This window comes from Lepisma saccharinum, chromosome 23, assembly GCF_977018435.1.
Source record: "Lepisma saccharinum chromosome 23, izLepSacc3.1, whole genome shotgun sequence".
NCBI lineage: Eukaryota > Metazoa > Arthropoda > Insecta > Zygentoma > Lepismatidae > Lepisma > Lepisma saccharinum.
The window spans coordinates 47,238,556-47,260,717 of NC_139251.1; the positions used below are offsets into that span (position 1 = coordinate 47,238,556).

The 22,162-nt window shown below is 37.3% G+C and overlaps 1 protein-coding gene across 6 annotated transcripts in view; it reads right to left on the reverse strand.

The window, feature by feature from the left end:
- LOC146005342 (uncharacterized) overlaps nucleotides 1-22,162 on the reverse strand; it is a 128,547-nt gene that overhangs the window by 73,183 nt on the left and 33,202 nt on the right. For all 6 annotated transcript variants that reach the window (XM_083144528.1, XM_083144526.1, XM_083144524.1 and 3 more), the window contains 5 exons: nucleotides 15,063-15,328; nucleotides 10,805-10,905; nucleotides 9,734-9,871; nucleotides 8,944-9,100; nucleotides 2,405-2,557 (listed from right to left, as the gene is read on the reverse strand). In XM_083144528.1, coding sequence (XP_083000654.1) covers nucleotides 2,405-2,557; nucleotides 8,944-9,100; nucleotides 9,734-9,871; nucleotides 10,805-10,905; nucleotides 15,063-15,328 — 815 coding nt within the window. The remainder of the gene's footprint in view (nucleotides 1-2,404; nucleotides 2,558-8,943; nucleotides 9,101-9,733; nucleotides 9,872-10,804; nucleotides 10,906-15,062; nucleotides 15,329-22,162) is intronic.

Sequence of the window (22,162 nt, forward strand, 5' to 3'; positions counted from 1 at the left end):
AAATAAAAATAAATAAAAGCGAAAAATATAAATTGTGTGTGTCATCAGTTGCTCCACGTTTATGCTAAACTGAATAACTCAAAAAGTTGTTTTTCAAAATTTTAATAGGTAAAGCCTCTAGAAATGCCCATCCAAATCAAAACAACCTAGCTCATTGTCCCAATAAATACCACAGAAAGGATAAATATTGAGGGAATTTGATTTTTAGTCTAGATTATTTCAGTAAATTCCATTCATAAGGAATCTCCAATATCATGGTATTTTCCAAATACAGGGAACAAAGATTTTACATTTCTCAGGGGTCCATAAATAAAAACTTAAGGAAAGCAGTAATAAAAGAATGTCAAAAATTGGAAAGAGGGATCTATAATTTATTGTTGGATTTAAAAGTCTCCTGGAAAAGCAGCAATTACATTATAGTAAACTTTTTGTGCATTTTCTTCCTGCACTGCTCCGAGTGTTCAAGTTGTTTATTACTGTCTCGGCAGTAAAATATTTAGTTGCAGTTTTGCTTATCAGAAGGCTGCAGAACAAAGTAGGCTTGCCTTTTATTCCTGGTTTTATGTCTGGTCCTCGCATTTTATTGTCAAACCAAAACAACCTTGACAGAATTGCATTGAAAACAATGAGGTTTTTCTCACGACAGATTCACTGCGAACACTAAATAACACTGGCATCGGAAGCAGCCACCAATCAAAATGGCAGCAAGGGAGGAAAAGTTAAAGGAACATGTGGCATTTTGAAGACAACATTACATAGTTGTTGAAGACAAGAGACGTTGGACTACAGTGTTGCACTTTCATCAGCAGGGTACAGGAAAAAAAAGTTGGTTTATGGTTTTCCATTCTGAGTAATATTTCCTATGCAGACAGTTAAATTAAAAAAAAAGCCTGAATCATGTTATCACACGACACACACAAGTGGCAGATAAATGTGTTATTTTGAGTGGTGGCAGGCAGGTGACTTTTTCATTGTTACATGCTGTGTTCATTGAAATAATTGCTTAATGTTAGAAGTCAAAGAAAAGGAGGAGAGACAATCACCCTTTACCTGCATGCTACTTGTTTCAAACTGCTTGGGGAAGGGTACTCCACTTCCACCCTTAAGCTACCCATGTCTGCACATGATTAACAAAATTGGAGCCGAAACATTCAGCACGTTGCAAATGTGCATAATGCAGGAATTAAGTTCTGGCAAATGTAATATCGAGGTAAAGTCTTCATACTTAACATTGCCTTAAGCCAGGACCTGGATGACAATGTGCTAAATGGGAAAACTTAAAATATGAGAATATAAAAGTATGGTTTCACTGTATATTATTCCATGAAGTTTAGTGACATGTGATATATATACATAGCTGATTTCTCCAAAGTTTTAGGTAGAACATTTGTTTGTGTGTGTGTGTGTGTGAGAAAAATCTATTGTTAATGTGTGCGTATTGTCTTCAATAAGCAAATGGAAAAGAATGTGTATACAGAGCTGGCTGACTGTAGCAGTAATTTGCATGGAATGCGACCTTCCTACAATCACCTGACACAAATATGTGGGGTACACAGCCGACAAGAGTAGTGTGTCATGACAAGTTACACTAAGGTACTGAAATATATACAGTGCCTTTTATGGTCGAGGCATCTGTGGAGCGGCAGCTAGCACGGTGGGAAGTATGATCGTGTCTGCAGGCAAACTGGATGCAACATTCGTGTAACCAGAACCGCTAGCTATGTAATGAAATAATGTCGTACAATTACATTGACAGTTACAATTAAAATGAGCATGTACCTTGTTACAAGAGGTGTTGGAAATGATGTTCTTCTGCATCCACATATTTATGGCATTTTTAAAGAAAATTTTCACTAACACATATCAGTTCCTCTTCCAAAATTGCTTGAATTGCTTGTACGGATAGCGTGGCATTATTAGACTGCAGAAAAGCACCAGTAATACGTAAACTAAAACAAAATAATCTAAAACACTTGTTAACACCTTAACATTTCACAAACACATGCAAACTGAACACCAGTTATCTGAATACTGAAGCACTGGTGTGTAAAGTGACAAGGTCTGCATACAGCTGTGGGTCTAAATGCCGGCAGACGCGATCCCACTTACCGCCGCTCCACGGATATCTCTACCATAATAGGTACTGTATATAGGTTGGAGAGAGGTACGTTTACCTGTAACAATTTGACTTAAAATAACCCAATATCTTCCTTTCGTTACATTTTAGGCAAACTTACTATTACTTTTCTACTCTCATTACAAATTAAGATACACAAACACACCCTCATCTTTATGCCAAAATCAAATTGCAACTACAGTATATCTAGGATAGATTCAGAGTCAGTTATGAAATAATCTCCTATATGACAAACTAAATTTATCTTGGAATAAGTAAAAATCTTACCTGGTGCGAGATTTTAACAGAAGAAGACTGATAATTCATTGGTGGTGCATGTGCTGGGGTTCGGTACTCAACTGGCCCAGAACGACCTTGCTGCCAGCTTCTCTGATCAGAACCACTTCTCAGATTTTCTGTCTTTTTGTCTTTCCATTCATCCTATAGGATTTAATGGAAAAGTAAAGTGAATCATTCCAGAGTTCACACAGATTGAAAAAATATCCAACTCAGACATGTAGTTATATATTCGCGATCAGCAGTTTATTTAATGAAAGAAATAGATACTGCAATCTTACACGAAACAAATTACAAAAATTATACGATTATAAACTTCCTTCGAAGGAATTTTAATATGTAATGTTCTACTGAGTAGCATTGACAATTTGAGGAAAGTTAATTTCTTTTTCACTTGCACGTTTTCACTATGTCACTGTATATGGCACATGGTTTTTGATGGGGAAAAGTGACAACAATTATATCTCGTATTTAATCACAGTACAATCCAGGTTCAAGAAATGGCTTTCTTAGTTGTAGGTTGTAAAGCTGTTGCTATACCGATCAAGAACAAATGACATCATTCCTAACGGATCACCTGTTGCTATGTGGACCAAGAGGAGAATACAGTCTTGTGTAAACAATAAGTCATCAACCCACGCCACCTCCCCACCCTCTCCCTCCACTATGTTAACATCCCAAAGCTTTCACTCTTGAACCACCTTATTTATTCTGTAATAGAGGAGCAAAGGGAGATCAAAATTACCTTACAGATTTGCAGTGCTCAACAAGTTATTTTCTATTATTTCTTGCCCAACAAATACTGCTGATACGCATCCCATGTGATGGGAGGTGAATGCTCGAATTCTGCCAGAACGGCACTGTTTTCTTGGTGTCACAGAACATTACATTGCAAAGTGAATATTCGTGAGAAAGGGCCTTTAAACTTTTGTACGTGGTATTGCTCATTCCCTCCTTACTTTTTCTAAAAATCTTCAAAATACGTATTTTTTTCAGATTAACGTAACATTTATACGAGGCACATTCAGGACCTTCAAACTAGCACTTATCAGCACAAGATTTCTTCCATTAAGACATTTACACAGTCCATATTATATTGATTTGGTGTTTTTTTAAGTCCACTTTATGCACAGTAAGGCTAATTGGGACTGGACCTACAGTTTAAAGTGGAATCCGAACCACTATGTGACTCTGCCGTCCATAATAAAATTATTTGGCCAGTAAAACATTTCCATTTTTCGTTATCTTTTCTTTCATCCAAAGTACCGTAAGAATCACAATATTCCTTTATTGTATGATGAGCTTATTATTCAAATTCATCTGCATTGCACATTAGTGTCCAATCTTGAATGGAATACTGTTGCCACATTCAGAAACTGCAGAATTTAAGCTTTACAATGATATAGAACATTCCGTAAACATGAATGGGTCATAATCACACTCCCAAGAGGAATTTCTTTTTAAGCATTCAGTGACAGAGTTACTTACATATTATTAATGCTTTGTTATTGTAAGTCAATTATATTGTTTACCCATTGAACGTACACTTCATTAAGAGAGTACACGTAAGGTGTCACTAGCTCTCAGTCATAAGAGTCTTAATTCTGAACCTTCTCACTAGATGCCATTCTATTGCTCTTGTGCAGGAAATTTATCACAATCACCTCACAAATCAAACTAGAAACTGCTTAACTGTTAAATAAAAATGTACTCTACAATTAAGTACGGAATATAGGTAATCTTGTCACTGATCCTTAACACACCACTTTTACGGAATAACAAGTATACACCTAACAAGTCAATTCCCGTATTGTATACACAAGATGATATTGTCCTCTTGGTAGCAACAGGTGACTCATTCAATAGGTATGATGCCTTTTGCTCTTGATCGGCATAGCAAAAGCTTTTTGTCCTACAACTAAAGCAGGCCTGTCTTGAACCTGATATTATACAGCACATTATTAGGGGCATGCATATTTCGTTTTTGACGAAAAAACGAAATTTGAAAAAACACATTGTAGTGTTAATTTTTCATGTTTTTGAAAGGTGTGAGATGCATTTTGTGACCATGTTTTGTCACGAAATAATGCGAAATGAACTTCAAAAAGCGAAATTAACTCTTAAACACGAAATTTACCATTTATATACCGACGCGACACTTTCTGAAGTCTGAAGTATCCTGCGACTTATGCAATTCCCGGAAAATTGATTAAGTCTGCTGTTAATATTGGAGAAGCAAAAATGGACTCCTTTACACAGAAATAAACTTAATACTCTTATAACTACATAAATGTGCTATTAGAAGTGAAATGTTAATTCTGTGGAATAAGTGTAGTTTTTAAATGAAATTTAGGATTATATTCACAATTTTAAAACCAAAATGTCTTTTTATATACCACTTTTCATCCAATTTTTCACCGCTATAACACCGATATTTCATTTTATTTACCGCTTTTGAACCTGAAATTGACTCCGTTTTTGTACCGATATTTTGCTTTTTTATTTACCAAAAATATGTGCCTCTACACATTATATAAGATATATAATTGTAGCTTCTCCCCATAAAAAAAAAACAGGGTATCCACTATACACACGTAAATGCAGTCCCAGTGCTGAGCTGGTACTATTTTGAACCAATGATTTTAATGATTCCAACTGATACAAACACTTTAATATTGTTACGATTTGAAGTTTTTCAGATCATTTATAATTAGCAACAGTGGTGGTGGTTTTCTTCTTTTCTGCAGCAGCAACAGCCTGGATTGATTTTATATCGAGTGCTATATTATTTAGAAGATGAGACAAACACACAGAAGCATTGTAAATATCTTCTCAAGGACTAGAAAATGCTCAATATGTGATTATCTAAGTCATGCTCCATAAGTACAGGAAAACCTTGTTAATACGAAGTTCAAGGGACCAAAAAATGTCAACTTCGTATTAAACGACTTCGAGTTATCCAAACTTTTCAAAATGGCGCCTGTTTTCAGGTGTAAATAAAGTAGAGTATAAATTACCCCCACAAAGGATGTTTTATACTTGGTGGTAGCTCAGAAAATAAGCTTCATATGTACTATATAATAATATTGTACGTTTTAAAGAAAGTGTAAAAAATGTTACACAAAATGAGAACACGGAGCTTAACGCGGACACAAAGATTCCAAGGAGACGGTTAACACCATTTATCCTGCCTAGTTATACAACCGGTTATGCACGGGATGCATGTTGTGGCAAAAAGTCTTTTAAAAAAACGGTATTTTCTTTTAATTGTGCAAAGTCGTTGCTCTTCCACGAAATTCTTACAATTTTAGTTCATAAGAAACCAGTTTGCACGGAGACCTACGGAAAGGAAAACAATTTCGTTTATTGCAAGAAGTGAAACTCGGAAGAATCTTGACAGTAGTCACACTGGCGCGAGCAAGAGACGGGAGATAATCGGACAGAATGAATATTGGATTTTATGTGCGTTCACTAGAAAAAGAAAAAAAATAGGGGCTGTAAATTTTGTTCTGGTTCGGCTGTCTAAAACACATCGTAAAAAAAGTCCCGTATTCTTTGCTTCAGTTAACTTCATATTCACCCCCGCCCCTCCCCCTTTGCAGGGATCAGTTCAAACTCTTCCTCAACTTGCATTGTAATCCACTGTGAAAAAGTAAACACACAACTTGCGATCTGTTTGCACCGAACGTGTATCCTAGGACACATTAAACAGTGCCGCACTCGATAATCACTCTGGTTTGGATCCCACTTTAAACTGTATATTTAGTCCCGCTTAGCTCACCAGCATAAAATGAACTAAAAACAAGCTTTACGAAACTTGGGTATTTTCAGATTAATCGACAATTTATTGTAGGTTTCAGGAGTATTCTGGAGGTCAAACACTAGCTCCGCCAAAACTTTTCCTCTCGTATTCCTACATCAGCATTGCGGTTTTTTTGTTGTTGTTTTTTTAACAGCAACACGCTAATGGTTCTGAAGAAAAGCGGGGATTATATGGCTTTGTGAGATTCAAAACAATGACGCTTATTCTTTCGCATTGGATGAGTCATTGCAGTTATCGCCAAGCGAGAGTTTTCCAGACGCTAGACTAAACACAATGAGACCGGCTGGAAGTTAGAGCAGCAGGTGGCAGAAGGGAAATCATGGGCATTTTAAAGATAAGGAAGTTGTCGAAGACCGAACTTTTATCAGCAGTGTGAAAAAAAAAATATATATATGATCCTTGCATTACCTTTTATACCATGCAATCAGACAAAAATACGCGCAATATTTCCTATCCAGACAGCTGCATTCAAACAAGAAAGAGGGACCTGAATTCTGCAATTATCACATTACCATGCACACCAGTGGCGGATAATGAGCTGTTGTAGGAGAAGGAAGGGGGGTCACTTTTCTTTTACTTATCATGCGGTTTTTGTTCGTTTTGAAGAAGGTATTCAGAACTGTTTTTTTTTTTAGACACCAAAGGAAAGGAGCCCCTGTGCGCACACGAGCCGAAGCAATTAGCAAGGGACCTCCCCTCCCCCCCGTTTGCTGATAGAAAAAGGGGAGAAGTCACTCAGACAACAAAACACTGGTTTTGGCAAATTTTATGACCGGCACAGTTGGGAAACGTATGAAGCGGGAAACTGGAGTTGCTACATACGTAAGATCGACAACTTTTGCGGGAAACCTAGATGACAACGCATTAAGCGGGTTGACGATCTTTAGTTGGCATATGCGGCTTTGATTATCTGTAACAGTTTCCCTTTTTTTTTATGAAGTTCTACAGGGCACAAAGAACACGCTTTTAATGAAAGTGGTTACCGGAAGTTGTCGGCTACCAGGCCAAAAGTTGCTCGCTCACGGGAAATTGCTGTATCTCGAGATCAGAGCTAGACAGATGGGTGAGACTTCCAGGCGCCACGCGTCTTGCATTTTGGAACATTCCTGCGATCTTATCTCGCATTTCTCATCTAGTACTGGTGAATATTTCCAAGGTGGCGCATTCAGTGGGGAAAGAGCTTGACCTGCCATCAGTGTTGCCAAGTTGGCCCTTTTGGGGCCAGAACTGGCCCTTTCGAGTACGTACTCAGCCCCAAAATTCAGCAAAAGCCCCAAGGGGCTTTTTAGCCCTACAGAGGGAAATCTTGCTACAAATCTAGCCCTTTCAGTAATGAAATGTTTTTTGGTATTTTCAGTAAAGCAAAATGCAAAGAAGAATTCACTTAAACGCAAGCTCGTCCTGCGACCCCTCTTGGGGAGCAGGTAGCAAGTGCACATTGTCACTTTATCCCCTTATTTCTGGTTTTGGTATGCTGTGTAGCCCGAGCCGAATTACGGATAGCGTCGATTCCAGAAAATGCGAATCTTTGTTCAATTGTTCAGTTGTATTCCATCTGGTCGTTGAAAGTTCACAGAAATGCGGTGCGGAATCGACGAATCGTTCGTAACAGTGAGGCTCGACCAGAGACTAGTTCGTGCGTGCGGCCGTGTGTGTGTGTGTGTGTGAGTGTGCATGTGCATATATATGAAGGAGGAATATGCCGAAAATGTGTAATGCTTTTGTGTAATCTACTGCACCACAATTTACGGGGGAAATACATTTTTTAAGGTTATTTAAGGTAAGAAAATTTAATTTAGTTGAGCTTATGCCCCTCATCTTGACAGTTGATTAATTGTGGTTCTTGAGTTTCAGAAATTTTTGCACCAAAACACCCAAGAATTAAGAACCAGATTTTTTTCAGTACGCAGCCGCACCTTTGTAAATCTAGCCCCTTGGATGTGAATTTTAGCTCCATTTTGGGTGCGATTTAGCCCGTTTTTCTTTCGTGCTGTTGGCAACACTGCCTGCCATGCACATTGACAAAGAATGTCAATGTCCAGTGGACATTTCGGGCTGCTTCCCTCGAGTTGTCAGCAGCTCTTAGGACAAGGAAATATGTTAAGGTCAAGTTAAAATAACGCCCAAGCTCTCTCCACATTCGATCTTCTCTTGTCGACTTACGCAGGTGTCTACTTCGAATTAAGCGAAACCAGTTTTGCGGAAGGGTCTTGTAAACAACTTCGTATTAAAAATTATCCGTATTTCGATTTATCCGTACTGAAATACATTATAAATCCTATGTTATCGGCTGGGGAATGGGAAGAACTTCGCATTAAAAGGTACTTCGTATTAACCAATATCGTATTAACGAGGTTTTCCTGTATCCAAGAATTACATCACAATATTTTCATACTATGGGAATGAGACACACTGAAATAGATAATTCAGGTACTCATGTTTTCTGCAAAGCTGTTTTAAATAATTTTCTATTAATTTCGGTAGCCACTGCCACCATCCTCGTTGGAATTTAATAAAAAACATTTCTTGCACAATGATGCAAAATTTTGCATCATTTCCACAAAGATTGGACTCTGCAAATTTGCACAGACTCTGCGAGGTGCCCATACCCTGGGAAAAATATTGGCCGAAAACTGATAGATCAGAACCTGCATCAATTCAGCCCTAGTAATTACACAACTTGTGAATGTTTTGGAAAAAGACTTACTCTTCTATCGTCCCTGTCATGATCACGATCTCTCTCATTCTCTGCTTCTCTCTCTGAGGCATGATCTTCTCCATCCTTTCCTTTCTGATTCTGTGAATCTTTGATATTTTCATCTTCATGGGTACTTTCTTCATCATCACTAAATGCCAGTTTCTTACTGAAATTTAGAAAATAAATAAATTGTAACACTTCCATTATATGTTATTGTCTAAGTTTCCACAATAAGTCTACAAAAGTCATTTGATTAGTTTGATTGATTAGAACCTAAACTCGTGTAAAAAAATTTAAAAAAAAAACACTCTCCTCATAGTTCTTGAACAGTATCAGAAATATTAGTCCTTATGAGTAAGTATTTGTCTTACATGGGATAATAAAATTCAATTTGGTTTTCAAAATCTTAAAATGTTTTTTGTTTCATGAAAAAGGGTGGATGGAAAGAAAATTCAATTGATGAAGTTTCCACTGGGTTTGAATCTTAGTGGATAAGAATTCCACATTTCGAAGATATAGTTTTCTGCTAAGCTACTATTTGTGATTTTGTGCATTAAGAGAACATACCACTGATGTTCTACTCATGGTCATTATATCCCCTGATACATTATTATTTAACACATACATGCAATGATTTATAAGCAAGAACATCATATTCTACAACAAAGATCACAAATGGCGACTGAACACATGAACACTTTGCATAGCAATTTGGGCATTCATATGTTCTGGTCGGCTCTCCCACATAAGCCATGCTCTACAAGATAAAAAGCACTATCTATTATTTTTAAAAACTTACTTGTAATCTATTTCATCATGTGTAGTGGCCCAGCCATCGTCACGAACTATGTCATCCATCCTATTTAGATCTTCTTCTTTAATAATAGGCCGTGGGAAGATATCTTCATCATTCGCTTGTCTTCCAGGTGGACAAAACCTTAAGAAAAGCACGTCATAAGAAGTGTGTACTTCTGGTAACTCTCCTTCAGCAAATTGAGTTATACAGATATATATACACACAAGATATGCGTAATTCGCAGAAAGAAGTAAAATATGTCAGGCATGTGTTTAGATTCTTTGCACCACAACTTACAAGTTATAAACATGACTAGCAAAACTTTTAAACTAATTTATAGAAATTTAGTGTTTCCATGTTGCACAATTGGATAGTTTTCTCAGATTAATCTTGCAAAGGGGAAACACGTAGGTAATACTTAAACCACGTTTACGGCATCCATCATGAATTAGAGAACTTTTTTAGGATTACATAATGCTGAATGACAAATAATTCTGTAGCTAGACGCACATGCCTGATATGCAAAATGAGAAAAAAATTGAATTTTGTAAATACTTTTCAGTTATTTGAAGGGTCAGGGGGGAAAAATACAGTTAAGTCATCTTTCGTCAAACTTCAGAAAAATGAACTTTCAATTGCAAAACCTTACTGAACAATGAAAAGGTAGAAACACACATGCTTTGATGAATTTCTTTAGTATAAAATTACATTATCTTTTCATGATAGTTGGGTTATAAACTCAAGAAATGCTTACAAAGCTTTAATCACTTTTCCTAACAACTTTAATGTCATGCTTTATTTATAAGCTGGATATAATATTACATCTTTTTTATTTGAAAATTATCCTTTTTTAGCTATAAAATAATACATTATGGGAAGTATCAAATGCATGAAACAAAAGAAAGCATGTTGCAAAGTCCAGTACAGCATCCACACAGAATGACTACTATTTTGCTTAAAACAGAAAATTCACTTAGCTGTTTCCTACCCCTTCATTTAATTTGTAAAAGCCAAATTTTTACCACCATCGTGGAAGAAAAAAATATAGGAATATTAGTTTTAAATATTCCTTACCTGTTTTCTGAGTATGGGTATCGAGGTCGAGGTGGCCCATGCATTGGCCCCTGATAATTGGGTGGGAACCCTGCAGGGCCTGGAAAGCTACCTCTGTACATCTGAAAGAATACAAGTCACAAAATTTAGGAAAGACACACAGGAGTGGTATGCACATGCTAATACTAATTAAATTTATTTACTTTCAAGTTTTTAAGTTTTTAATCCTAAGCATTAACCCTTCCAGAAATCTTTTATCGGCTGATTCATCAAACCTTTACGTAATATTTCTCTGTCTGTTTATGGTAACGAAACATTTGAAGTCTGCCAGTAGCATTGTTATTTTTATGTTTATTAGGGCTGGACAAATATCACTTTCTCTTGATACCAAGAAAGTACTTATGTATTCCTTGAATCTGAATGTTTAGTAACCTCTCTAATAAATGTTTGTAACTAGACAACTGCAATGAGAAATGACAAAGTTTTTACTTAAAAGATAAAAAAAACAACAGGATGAGCAGATTTTGTTTATATTCATAAAAACAGTCTGATTTTTATACTAAATGACAGGCTATTTATACATATTCTCAGATTGGTAAAATTATAATCTTACCAATAAATATTATACAGATATACCTATATACTCGGATATCAATAGAATTTTGATTAATCTGGACAGTTCCTAAATTGTTTGTTGGGAGACATGAGATGGCTTGGTAGTTCAGTGGCAGGGAACTGGCACACAATGAAAAAGATCAAGGGTTCATTCCTGGTTGATCCATAATTTTTATGTAACTTTTCCGCAAGTTATTATATATTAGGGATGGGACAGATGAATCTGTACTCTATCGGTACCGGCCAATATAGGTTTATCGGTAAAATTACAGATTATTTTGCCAATCCGATATATAAATAAATATGTGATCATTTAGTGCAAAATTCTGCCATTTTGTTGCAATTTTTATGGATAATCTCCATACCCTACTTTCTAAAAAAAGCAAATGTCTAAATATGCAAATTCTTTTGCACTGCAGTCACCTTGAAACACACATTTATTAAGGAGGTCAATGAACCTTTGAGGTTCAAGGACCATTTCTAATTTTATATCGGATCAGTAGAATATCTGTTACAAAATAAATACGTAAAATAGTATTAAAACTTTTCAAATTTACGTGAGTGAGTATGTGTTAATCCGGACGACATTTTCGGAGGTAATACTTCCTCCTAGATTAACTTCGTCCAGATTAACATATACTGACTCAAGTAAGTTTGAAAAGTTTTAATACTATTTTACGTATTTATTTTGTATTCAATAGTGAGTAATATGCACTTCCTCATCATGCTGAGGATATCAGTATCGGTAAATTTTATATCTGTACTTTCATATCTGGCCATCCCTATTATATATCGCATGCCTTGAGATAATCCATATACAGGAAAACCTAATACGAAGTACCCTTTAATCCGAAGTTCTTCCCATTCCCCAGCCGATAAGATAGGATTTATAATGTATTTCAGTATGGATAAATCGAAATACGGATAATTTTTAATACAAAGTTGTTTACAAGACCCTTCGGCAAAACTGGTTTCACTTAATTCGAAGTAGACACCTGCATAAGTCGACAAGAGAAGATCGAAAGTGGAGAGAGCTTGGACGTTATTTTAACTGGACCTTGACAGTTTCCTTGTCATAAGAGGTGCTGACAACTCGAGGGAAGCAGCCCGAAATGCCCGCTGGACATGACATTCTTTGTCAATGTGCATGACAGCTCAAGCTTTTTCCCCGCTTAATGCGCCACCTTGGAAATATTCACCAGTGCTAGATGAGAAATGCGAGATAAAATCGCAGGAATGTTCCAAAATACAAGATGCATGGCACCTGGAAGTCTCACCCATCTGTCTAGCTCTGAGCTCGAGATTCAGCAATTTCCCGTGAGCAAGCAACTTTTGGACTGGTAGCCACTTTAATTTAAAGTGTGTTCACTGTGCCCTGTAGAACTTCATAAAAAAAGGGAAACTGTTACAGATAATCAAAGCCACATAGGCCAACTAAATATCGTCAACCTGCTTAATGCATTGTCATCTAGGTTTCCTGCAAAAGTTGACGTCGATCTTAACGTATGTTGCAACTCCAGTTTTCCGCTTCATATGTTTCCCAACTGTGCCAGTCATAAAATTTGCCAAAACAGTGTTCTGTTGGCTGAGTGACTTCTCCCCTTTTTCTATAAGCAAACAGGGGGGTGGGGGGGTTCCCGTTGCTAATTCTTTCGGCCACGATTTGCTTGCTCGTGTGCACACACGGGCTCCTTTCCTTTGGCACCTAAAAAAAAAAAAGAACAAAAAAAGGAACCAGTTCTGAATACCTTCTTCAAAACTAACAAAAACTGCAGGATAATTAAAAGAAAAGTGACCCCCTTCCTTCTCCTACACCAGCTCATTATCCCCCTCTGGTGTGCATGGTAATGTGATAATTGCAGAATTCAGGTCCCTCTTTCTTGTTTGAATGCAGCTGTCTGGATAGGAAATATTGCCCGTATTATTCTGATGCATGGTAAAACGTAATGCAAGGATCATTTTTCTTTTTCACACTGCTGATAAAAGTTCAGTCTTCAACAACTGAGTTATCTTTAAAATGCAGATGATTTCCCTTCTGCCACCTGCTGCTCTAACTTCCTATGATCTCATTGTGTTTACGCTGCAGCTGGCACCAGTGTTTAGTCTAGCATCTGGAAAGTTGTCGCTTGCCCATAACGGCAATGACTCATCCAGTGCGAAGGAATAAGTTTTGAATCTCTCAAAGCTGATTTGATTTGACAATAACGAAATGATCTCCAGAAAGAAAAACAAGTTAAAACAGCTTCATGATGCACATGAAGTTCGTATAATCGCAGCTTTTCTTCAGAACCACTAGCGTGCTGCTGTTAAAAAAAACAAAAAAACGCTATGCTCAATGTAGGAACACGAGAGGAAAAGTTTTGGCGGAGTGCATGTTTGACCTACAGAACACTCCTGAATCCTACAATAAATTATCGATTAATCTGAAAATACGCAAGTTCGTAAAGCTTGTTTTGAGTTAATTTTATGCTGATGAGCTAAGCGGGACTAAATATACAGTTTAAAGTGGGATCCAAACCAGAGTGATTATCGAGTGCGGCACTGTTTAATGTGTCCTAGGACACACATTCGGTGCAAACAGATCGCAAGTTGTGTGTTTACTTTTTCAGAGTGGATTACAATGCAAGTTGCGGAAGAGTTTGAACTGATCCCTGCAAAGGGGGAGAGGCGAATATGAAGTTATCTGAAGCAAAGAAAGCGTGCCTTTTTTTTGGATGTGTTTTTAGACAGCCGAACCAGAATAAAATTTGCAGCCTCTATTTTTTGTGCCAGGGAAAGGTTGTGTTCTCTCCCAAGAGAATCTTCTCTTACCAGTTAATCCTGTAACGGACAATGTTCTAGTGAACGCACATAAAATCCAATATTCATTCTGTCCGATTATCTTCCGTCTCTTGCTATCGCCAGTGTGACTACTGTCAAGATTCTTCAGAGTTTCACTTCTTGCAATAAACGAGATTGTTTTCCTTTCCATAGGTTTCCGTGCAAACGGGTTTCTTATGAACTAAAATTGCAAGAATTTCGTGGAAGAGCAACGACTTTGCACAATTAAAAGAAAATACAGTTTTTTAAAAGACTTTTTGCCACAACATGCATCCCCGTGCGTAACTGGTTGTATAACTAGGCAGGATAAATGGTGTTAACAGTCTCCTTGGAATCTTTGTGTCCGTGTAAGCTCCGTGTTCTCATTTTGTGTAACATTTTTTACACTCTCTTCAAAACGTACAATATTATTACATAGTACATATAAAGTTTATTTTCTGAGCTACCACCAAGTATAAAACATCCGTTGTGGGGGTAATTTATACTCTACTTTATTTACACCTGAAACACAGGCAGCATCTTCAAAAGTTTAGATAACTCTAAGTCGTTTAATTTAAAGTTGACATTTTTTGGTCCCTTGAACTTTGTATTAACAAGGTTTTCCTGTAACTATTTTGATTTATATACAGTAGAACCTAAATTTTAGGGGAAAATACGGAAAAATGAAAAATCGAGGGAAATTTATAACATTTTTCTATGTTGGGACCATTACAATTGAATATATTATGCTCGAAAATGTAAAACCAGAGTTCCAATGTAATGTTTTACTGCTTACGAGATGTTTTGTCATAACTTCTAAAGGAATAAATGGTGTAGAAACAACTGCATAAATTTGTCTACTTACAAAGGGGGGAATTAAGCCTCTGAACTGATGCGGCCCAGATCCTGGGGGAACATGGCCAGGTCCAGGACCATGAATTGGAGGTCCGCCCAGTGGACCAGGTGGGGGGGTTGATGTTGATATCGGTGGCATTGACCCTGGTAATCCTTGAGGACCAAGAGGACTTGCCCCTGCTGCATTCTGAGGGGGACTTGGGCCTACCTGGCCCAAAGGAGCTGGTGGGTGAGCACACGGGGCCAAGCTGCTCCGACCGCCACCGGACTCTCCGCCTGCAAGAATAAATATCAAAAGTAAACAAGACAACTTTCAAATTCAATGCATATTATACAGAACAGAAATAGGTTACTAATGGTGAAAATAATAGTATCAAAAACAATGTGGGTGAACTGATTATAAAGTTCAATACATACTGATAGACGCATGCTAAGAGGAAGAAGAATAATTTGTATTCTATAGCATGTTATTGATTGGTTGTGATAGTAACCGTGTGTAAGATGTACGTGAATGGCTTCCATGTATTAAAGTTAGGTTGTTTAATTTGAACCTACGTATTTTGTATGTCTTGTGCATGTATAGATAAGAAATCACACACACAACAAGGCTTACATCTATGGCGCTTCGTAAGAAGAAGTATGGATGAAGACATCAAGAAGAGTACACGACAATCATCATTCCATCATAGGTTTATGCAAGAAGAAATTGTGTCGGCTTGATCAATTTCTACGGTAAGAACCAAGATTACACGGTTTGTGTATTGTTTACAATAATTGTAGAAGAACAAAGTTTCAATCAGTCAGATACGGATTGTGTCTACGATATTGTGATATTTAGTTGTTCACAATTATAAATATGTTCGGTTTGAATTTATTCTCTGAGTTCCGGCAAGATTCGGAAGAAATAGAAGATTACACCCTGTAACATGATTTTTGTTCCTGTGTAGTGAGTTTTATTTTCTAAAGGTTTCTGACTGGAAACCATAGAAAATGCCTATTATTCCCCTCAAACTTTGTTTTTGTGACCAGGACAGTGTTATTTTTTAATTTTACCTGTTTTCAATGAGAAAATATACGAATTCGTGTTTTTCATTTACATAAAGAAAAAGACAAACACATATACATCAAAAGTGACATATATTTGCACTCTAGTTGTGAACAAAATTATTGCAAAAGATTTAAGAATGAGTAGTTTTCCGGGATTTACGAATATACTGTACATTACTTTCACGAATCAGCCCCCAAATATAGTCTCCCATCATGATCTCGTTATACAGGCCTTGGTAGCGACGTTGGAAGTCCAATATATCTTGATGGAAACGCTCGCCTTGCTCCTCCGAGTACGCTTCCATGTTATCCTTAAATGTATGAAGGTGAGCATCGAGGACATGAATTTTCAGGGACATCCTGCAGCCCATTTTGTCGTAGTTCTTCACCAGAGTCTCAACCAGTTCCACATAGCTCTCGGACTTATGATTGCCCGAAAAGCCCTCAACAGCTAAGACAAAGCTGTTCCAAGCCGATTTTTCATTCTCACTGAGCTTTTTGGGAAATTCTTCGCACGCCAAAAGCTTCTTTATCTGTGTGCCGACGAAGACGAAGATCTTTGCATGAGACAGGTTAGGAAAGAAGTATTGAAGGTACTTGAAGGCTGCTGACTCCTTATCTAAAGCTTTGACAAATTGTTTGATCAGGCCCAATTTAATATGGAGTGGAGGCATCAGCACCTTGTGGGGGTCTACCAGTGGTTCCCACTTGACGTTGTTTTTTCCCACAGAGAACTCGGTCCTCTGTGGCCAGTACCTCATGTTGTAGTGCGCTTTGGTGTCTCTGCTGTCCCATAGGCAAAGATAACAAGGAAACTTGGTAAAACCGCCTTGGAGACCCATTAGAAATCCTATGATTTTGAAGTCTCCGATGACTTCCCATCCATACTCATCATATTTCAAGGTATCTAGCAATCGCTTTATGCTGTTGTAATCCTCTTTGAGGTGCACTGAGTGAGCTAGGGGAAGGGACGGCTATGTATTTCCATTATGAAGAAGCACGGCTTTAAGACTTCTGTCAATAAAGAGGCGCCACTCATTTGGACTGAAGTCAATTCCAATTGCTTCAAACAGACCGGTGACATTGTTGCAGAAGCAGAGTCCATCTTGACTTATGAAAAAGCTGGAAAAACTTTGATGACGCTTCCTCTGATCAGTTATTTGCACACTTTCATCTAATAAATTCCACTGCTTAAGTCTGGACGTCAAAAGTTGAGCATTGGACTTGGTGAGACCAAGATCTCTTATTAAGTCGTTAAGATCTTTTCGATTGGGGTAGTACGGGTTTCTCTCCTCGGCTCGAAAATTGAAAGTATCAAGATCAATGTCTTCCTCGCTCTCTGACTTACTACTCTCGTCTGAGGAGGGCATCTTTTTCTCCGGAAGAGTGGGCACGGCAAACTCAGGACAATGTGGCACAAGGGCGATGGACAAGGGCACATATTTCCGGATATATAATAGCTTGCACATTCTTTCCAGCCTGACGTTTGGAAGGATCCACCATGTAAAAGTAGCAATTACTTGAGTGGTAAGTGGGTTCCCGCCAAGTTCTTGGGATACCGAACTTCATGGCTCTCTTTTCTCCTCTGTACCATCCTGCAAAAGACAAAAGACAAAAATAAACTAATGTGTATTTTCACAACATATGTCACATATGAGATACATGTAGATATATATTTAATATGCACAAAATTATATACTTTTATTAACTTTGTCAATCAGGTGCACAACTGCACCCAAACCTTGGGACTTAGGTGCACTACTATTGGTTTTGTGCACAAGCAACTTACAAAACAGGATGTACAATGCACCATTAATGTGGGTAAAAATAAAGTATATAGCAGTTTATTAAATGTTAAACATGTAAGGTATTAGTAAAAGTAATTTTTCAAAATACATTTGAAATAAACAAAAAATTCTAGGCCTCTTCAAGAAAACCCTAAATATTTAATATATAATTGAAATTATTAAAACTTTACATTTTAATTTTCCGTCTTACCTTCCAGAGTTTTTTTTTGCAGTTCTCGCAGGTGAAATGAGGTGTCCAGGTTTTGTCTTGTTCCCCTACAGACATGCCGAAAAATGCTCTGTATGCTTCACACATTTTAGCAGATGCTTTCACAGAGTACTTATTTCCTCTTTTCTTGATAAAATGGCCACAGACATAACAAAATTCGTCTGCCATATACTTGCAGCCTCTTGATGCCATTGTAAACGTGTATCTAATTACGCAGCTAGGACACAATGAACCGCTTCAAACTGCACGATTTGCACTATTGTTGCTGGCAGAATGCCAAGACCTGTCCATTTCAGTTATAGGGGAGACTAGTATATTGCTACAGCACGCAATATGACACTTTATTTATCTTCTTTATTCGTAATGAGAAAAAACGTGTACTGGAAAAGGGTAAATCTCAAAACATCATTGTCCTGGCTACAAAAACAAAGTTTATGAGGAATAATAGTCATTTTCTATACTTTTGGAACACAAGGAATTAGGAAATAACAATTATTACCCAGGAACAGAAAAAAAAAATTTTTTTGTTACATTGTGTTATTTAACGAGGCTTGAACAGTCTTGTTTGGCTCATGATGTTAATGAAGCCAGGAAGGTATCCATACTGATTGCAATTATAGGACCTGAAACATTCAAAGTGCTAAAGACTATCCTAGCACCTGAACCAGTCGAATGGCAAACGTATTCGACCCTCAGGGATAATCTACTTAAAATAAACAAATATGTGGAACGTTTTAAGTTCAGGCAATGCATGCAGGAAAGCGGCGAGGATGCAACACGATTTATGGTACGTGATAAGCAACAAGCACTTAAATGTAGTTTTGGCCAGTATTTACAGGAAGCCTTTGTAGAGCAAATAATTGTAGGTGTTCGGTCTGACGCCATTAGAAAGAAATTACTGTCTGAACCTACATTGACTCCAGCAAAATTTCAAGATGTTGTGCTCCAAATGGAATTAATTGAATGGGAAACACACATGTTCGCTCATCATAAAAAGGAATGTAGTTGCATTTGCTGGGACACAGAAATTGAAACCATGTTTCCAGTCCTCACAAGCAAGCAAAAAGAATTTTGTTACTCCTCAGGATAGAAGTTACAAAAGCACTGAAGAATGTGATAGATGCTCCAGAAGGCATGATCTTGGACATTGTCCAGCAAAATATTCGATATGTTCATTTTGCAAAAAGAAAGGTCATTGGCATGTAAAATGCAAGTTTAGGAAAAAGAACCATGAACTTACGAGTAAGACAATTATCTCGGATCAAACTTTTAAGTCTAATATTAAACCTTTAGATGCTATTGTTAGTGAACAAAGCATACATAATGAATTTCATGGTTTGTCTTTATTGCACGTCGAAGTTAGTGATTCTCATCCGCCAGAAGATAATACTTGTACTATTTCATCAAGCACAGAAAATTCACAAGTCGAAGATGCAACACACACTCGTTCAAAAGCAAGGAGTGTTAGTTTCAAGCCAAGAGCACAAGCTATAGATGGCACCAATGTTCTTGTGTCAGCAGAACCATGCATACTTAATCTGTGTATTGATAAACAAATTGTACAATGTGAACTAGATACTGGATCTACAGTTACACTGTTCAATAGCAAGTCTTTCAAAAAAATGTTTCCACATAGGCGAACACAATTTACTTCACTAACGTTACGAGGCGTGAATAATGGTACGTTAAAGTTGAAAGGTCAAACCTTAGTGGATTTATCATTGAATGATGTATTGTATAAATTGCCGGTTATATTGTGTAAAGAAGAACTGCATTATCCATTGATTGGACGTTCATGGCTGGACAGTATTCATCCAGGTTGGAGAAAACTTAACACAATGTAACACTGTATTGACAAACACGGGTTCTGAACGAAAGAATAACTGAGATATTAATACTAAAATACCGGAAAGTGAAGGTTTGAGAACAGCTAATTTATTATCTAGCAAATATGCTAGAGTTTTTGATGGTGATCTATCAAAGCCCATCACACCGTATAAAGTTGATATACCTTTGAGAAGGAATGCTTCACCTGTTTTTAAAGGACACTATGAAGTTCCATATGGACTATGAGATAAAGTACAAAGTGAAATCCCAATAGACATAGACGCAACAACTTGCAACAGCGTTGACACATGTGATTCAAAAATCTCTTTGAAGGAATTTAATAAAGCCACATTAGAAGATCCACTGTTAAACAAGGTAATTTTGTTTGTCAAACATGGTTGGCCAAATAGATTATCTGTAGAAGATATTCAATCCGGATTGGGTGTTTTCTTCGAGCGACAACGTATTTTATCTGTGGAGGGTGATTACCTTAGCTGGATGGGAAAAATTGTTGTACCATCCATATTACGTGAAAAGGTATTAAAATTACTACATTGTAATCATGCAGCATACCATGTTATGAAAGATGCAGCTTCGTCAATATACTGGTGGCCAAAGATGCTCAAGGACATAGACAAATATGTTGATAATTGCAATATTTGTCAATCGGAAAGGAGGAAAGTAAGAAAAGGCCCTATACATGAGTGGCCAGAAGCTTCACGCGTAGCAGAGAGAATACACGTAGACCACTTTTTCTTCGGAGGAAAGAAATTTCTTATTCTAGTCGACACATTCAGTAAATGGGTTGACATATGGCCAGTTCAATCTCTGGGTTCGGCGGAAACCATAAGTTGGATATTACAGTCTTGTTCTTACTTGGGTCTCCCAGACAATATTGTGTCAGATAAAGGTCCTGCGTTCAGTAGCCTAACTTTCCAGAACTTCTGTTCACAATACGGAATAAGGCACATAACCATACCTCCGTACCATAGTCCGAGTAACGGAATGGCCGGGAGAGAGATTCGCACCGTTAAAGACCATTTGAGAAAATTGGTATTGGAACATCCCAATTTAAGATCATTACAAATGGACGCGAGGATCACGGAAGTTCTTCTGTTTTTGAGAAATTCCAGATTAGGAGAAACTCAAAGTTTGCCTTCTGCTTCCGTGTTGGGATTTCAACCAAGACTTTGGTGGATGGTAACAGATATGACTGAGCGGGAAAGGTGAGTGGATCGCCCACCATTTCTTGGATCACGGCGGGGCCGAGTAGAGAGGAAGAGACTTGACAAAACTTATCTTGCATATCTTCCGAATGATCCAGTCTGGGTGCAGACCCCGAAGATAAATTCACCCAAGCATGTACCAGGAATGGTATTGTCTAGAGTTGGCAACAGCTTAATATATAAAGTGCAGTTGTTCGACAGAGCAACACAAACGGTACACGTCAGGTGGCTACGAAAACGTGAGTGTACCAAACCCCTCATCAACATATCTACCTGATCCAAACCTTGAATTGATACCAGCAGGACAGCCGGAGGAAGCAGAGGGAAGAGATAACCGAAACCAACCAAATACAGACGCTGGGAACACACCAATCAGAAGATCGAATAGACTTAGGAGACCTCCTGATAGATATGGTGAGACCAGCACTTAAAACAAAAAAAAAGAGACTCCAGGAGGAGATGACAGATGCATGATAAGAGGAAGAAGAAGAATTTGTATTCTATAGCATGTTATTGATTGGTTGTGATAGTAACCGTGTGTAAGATGTACGTGAATGCCTTCCATGTATTTAAGTTATGTTGTTTAATTTGAACCTACGTATTTTGTATGTCTTGTGCATGTATAGATAAGAAATCACACACACACAACAAGGCTTACACATACAATTCTTGATAAAAAAAAAAGCTATGAAGCTTTAGGGCAATGCTCAATGAACAAAATAATAATGCAATACAGATTTAATCAATACGGCAATTTTTGATGGTGATTTTCTAAGTGAATGTTAACAAATGCTTTAAAAAATGTTTAAAAACTCTTCACTTTTCATATTTACAATTTCACTTTTCCATCCCTTTTTTAAATTGTATTTTTCAGCAGTAGTAATAAAAATCACACAATTTAATGGAAAAAGACGTGTCATCATCACAAAAATGGAAAAAGAATAGTCACTCAAAAAATGTAACTAAAAATGTTATTGTGTTGAATCTTGCAACA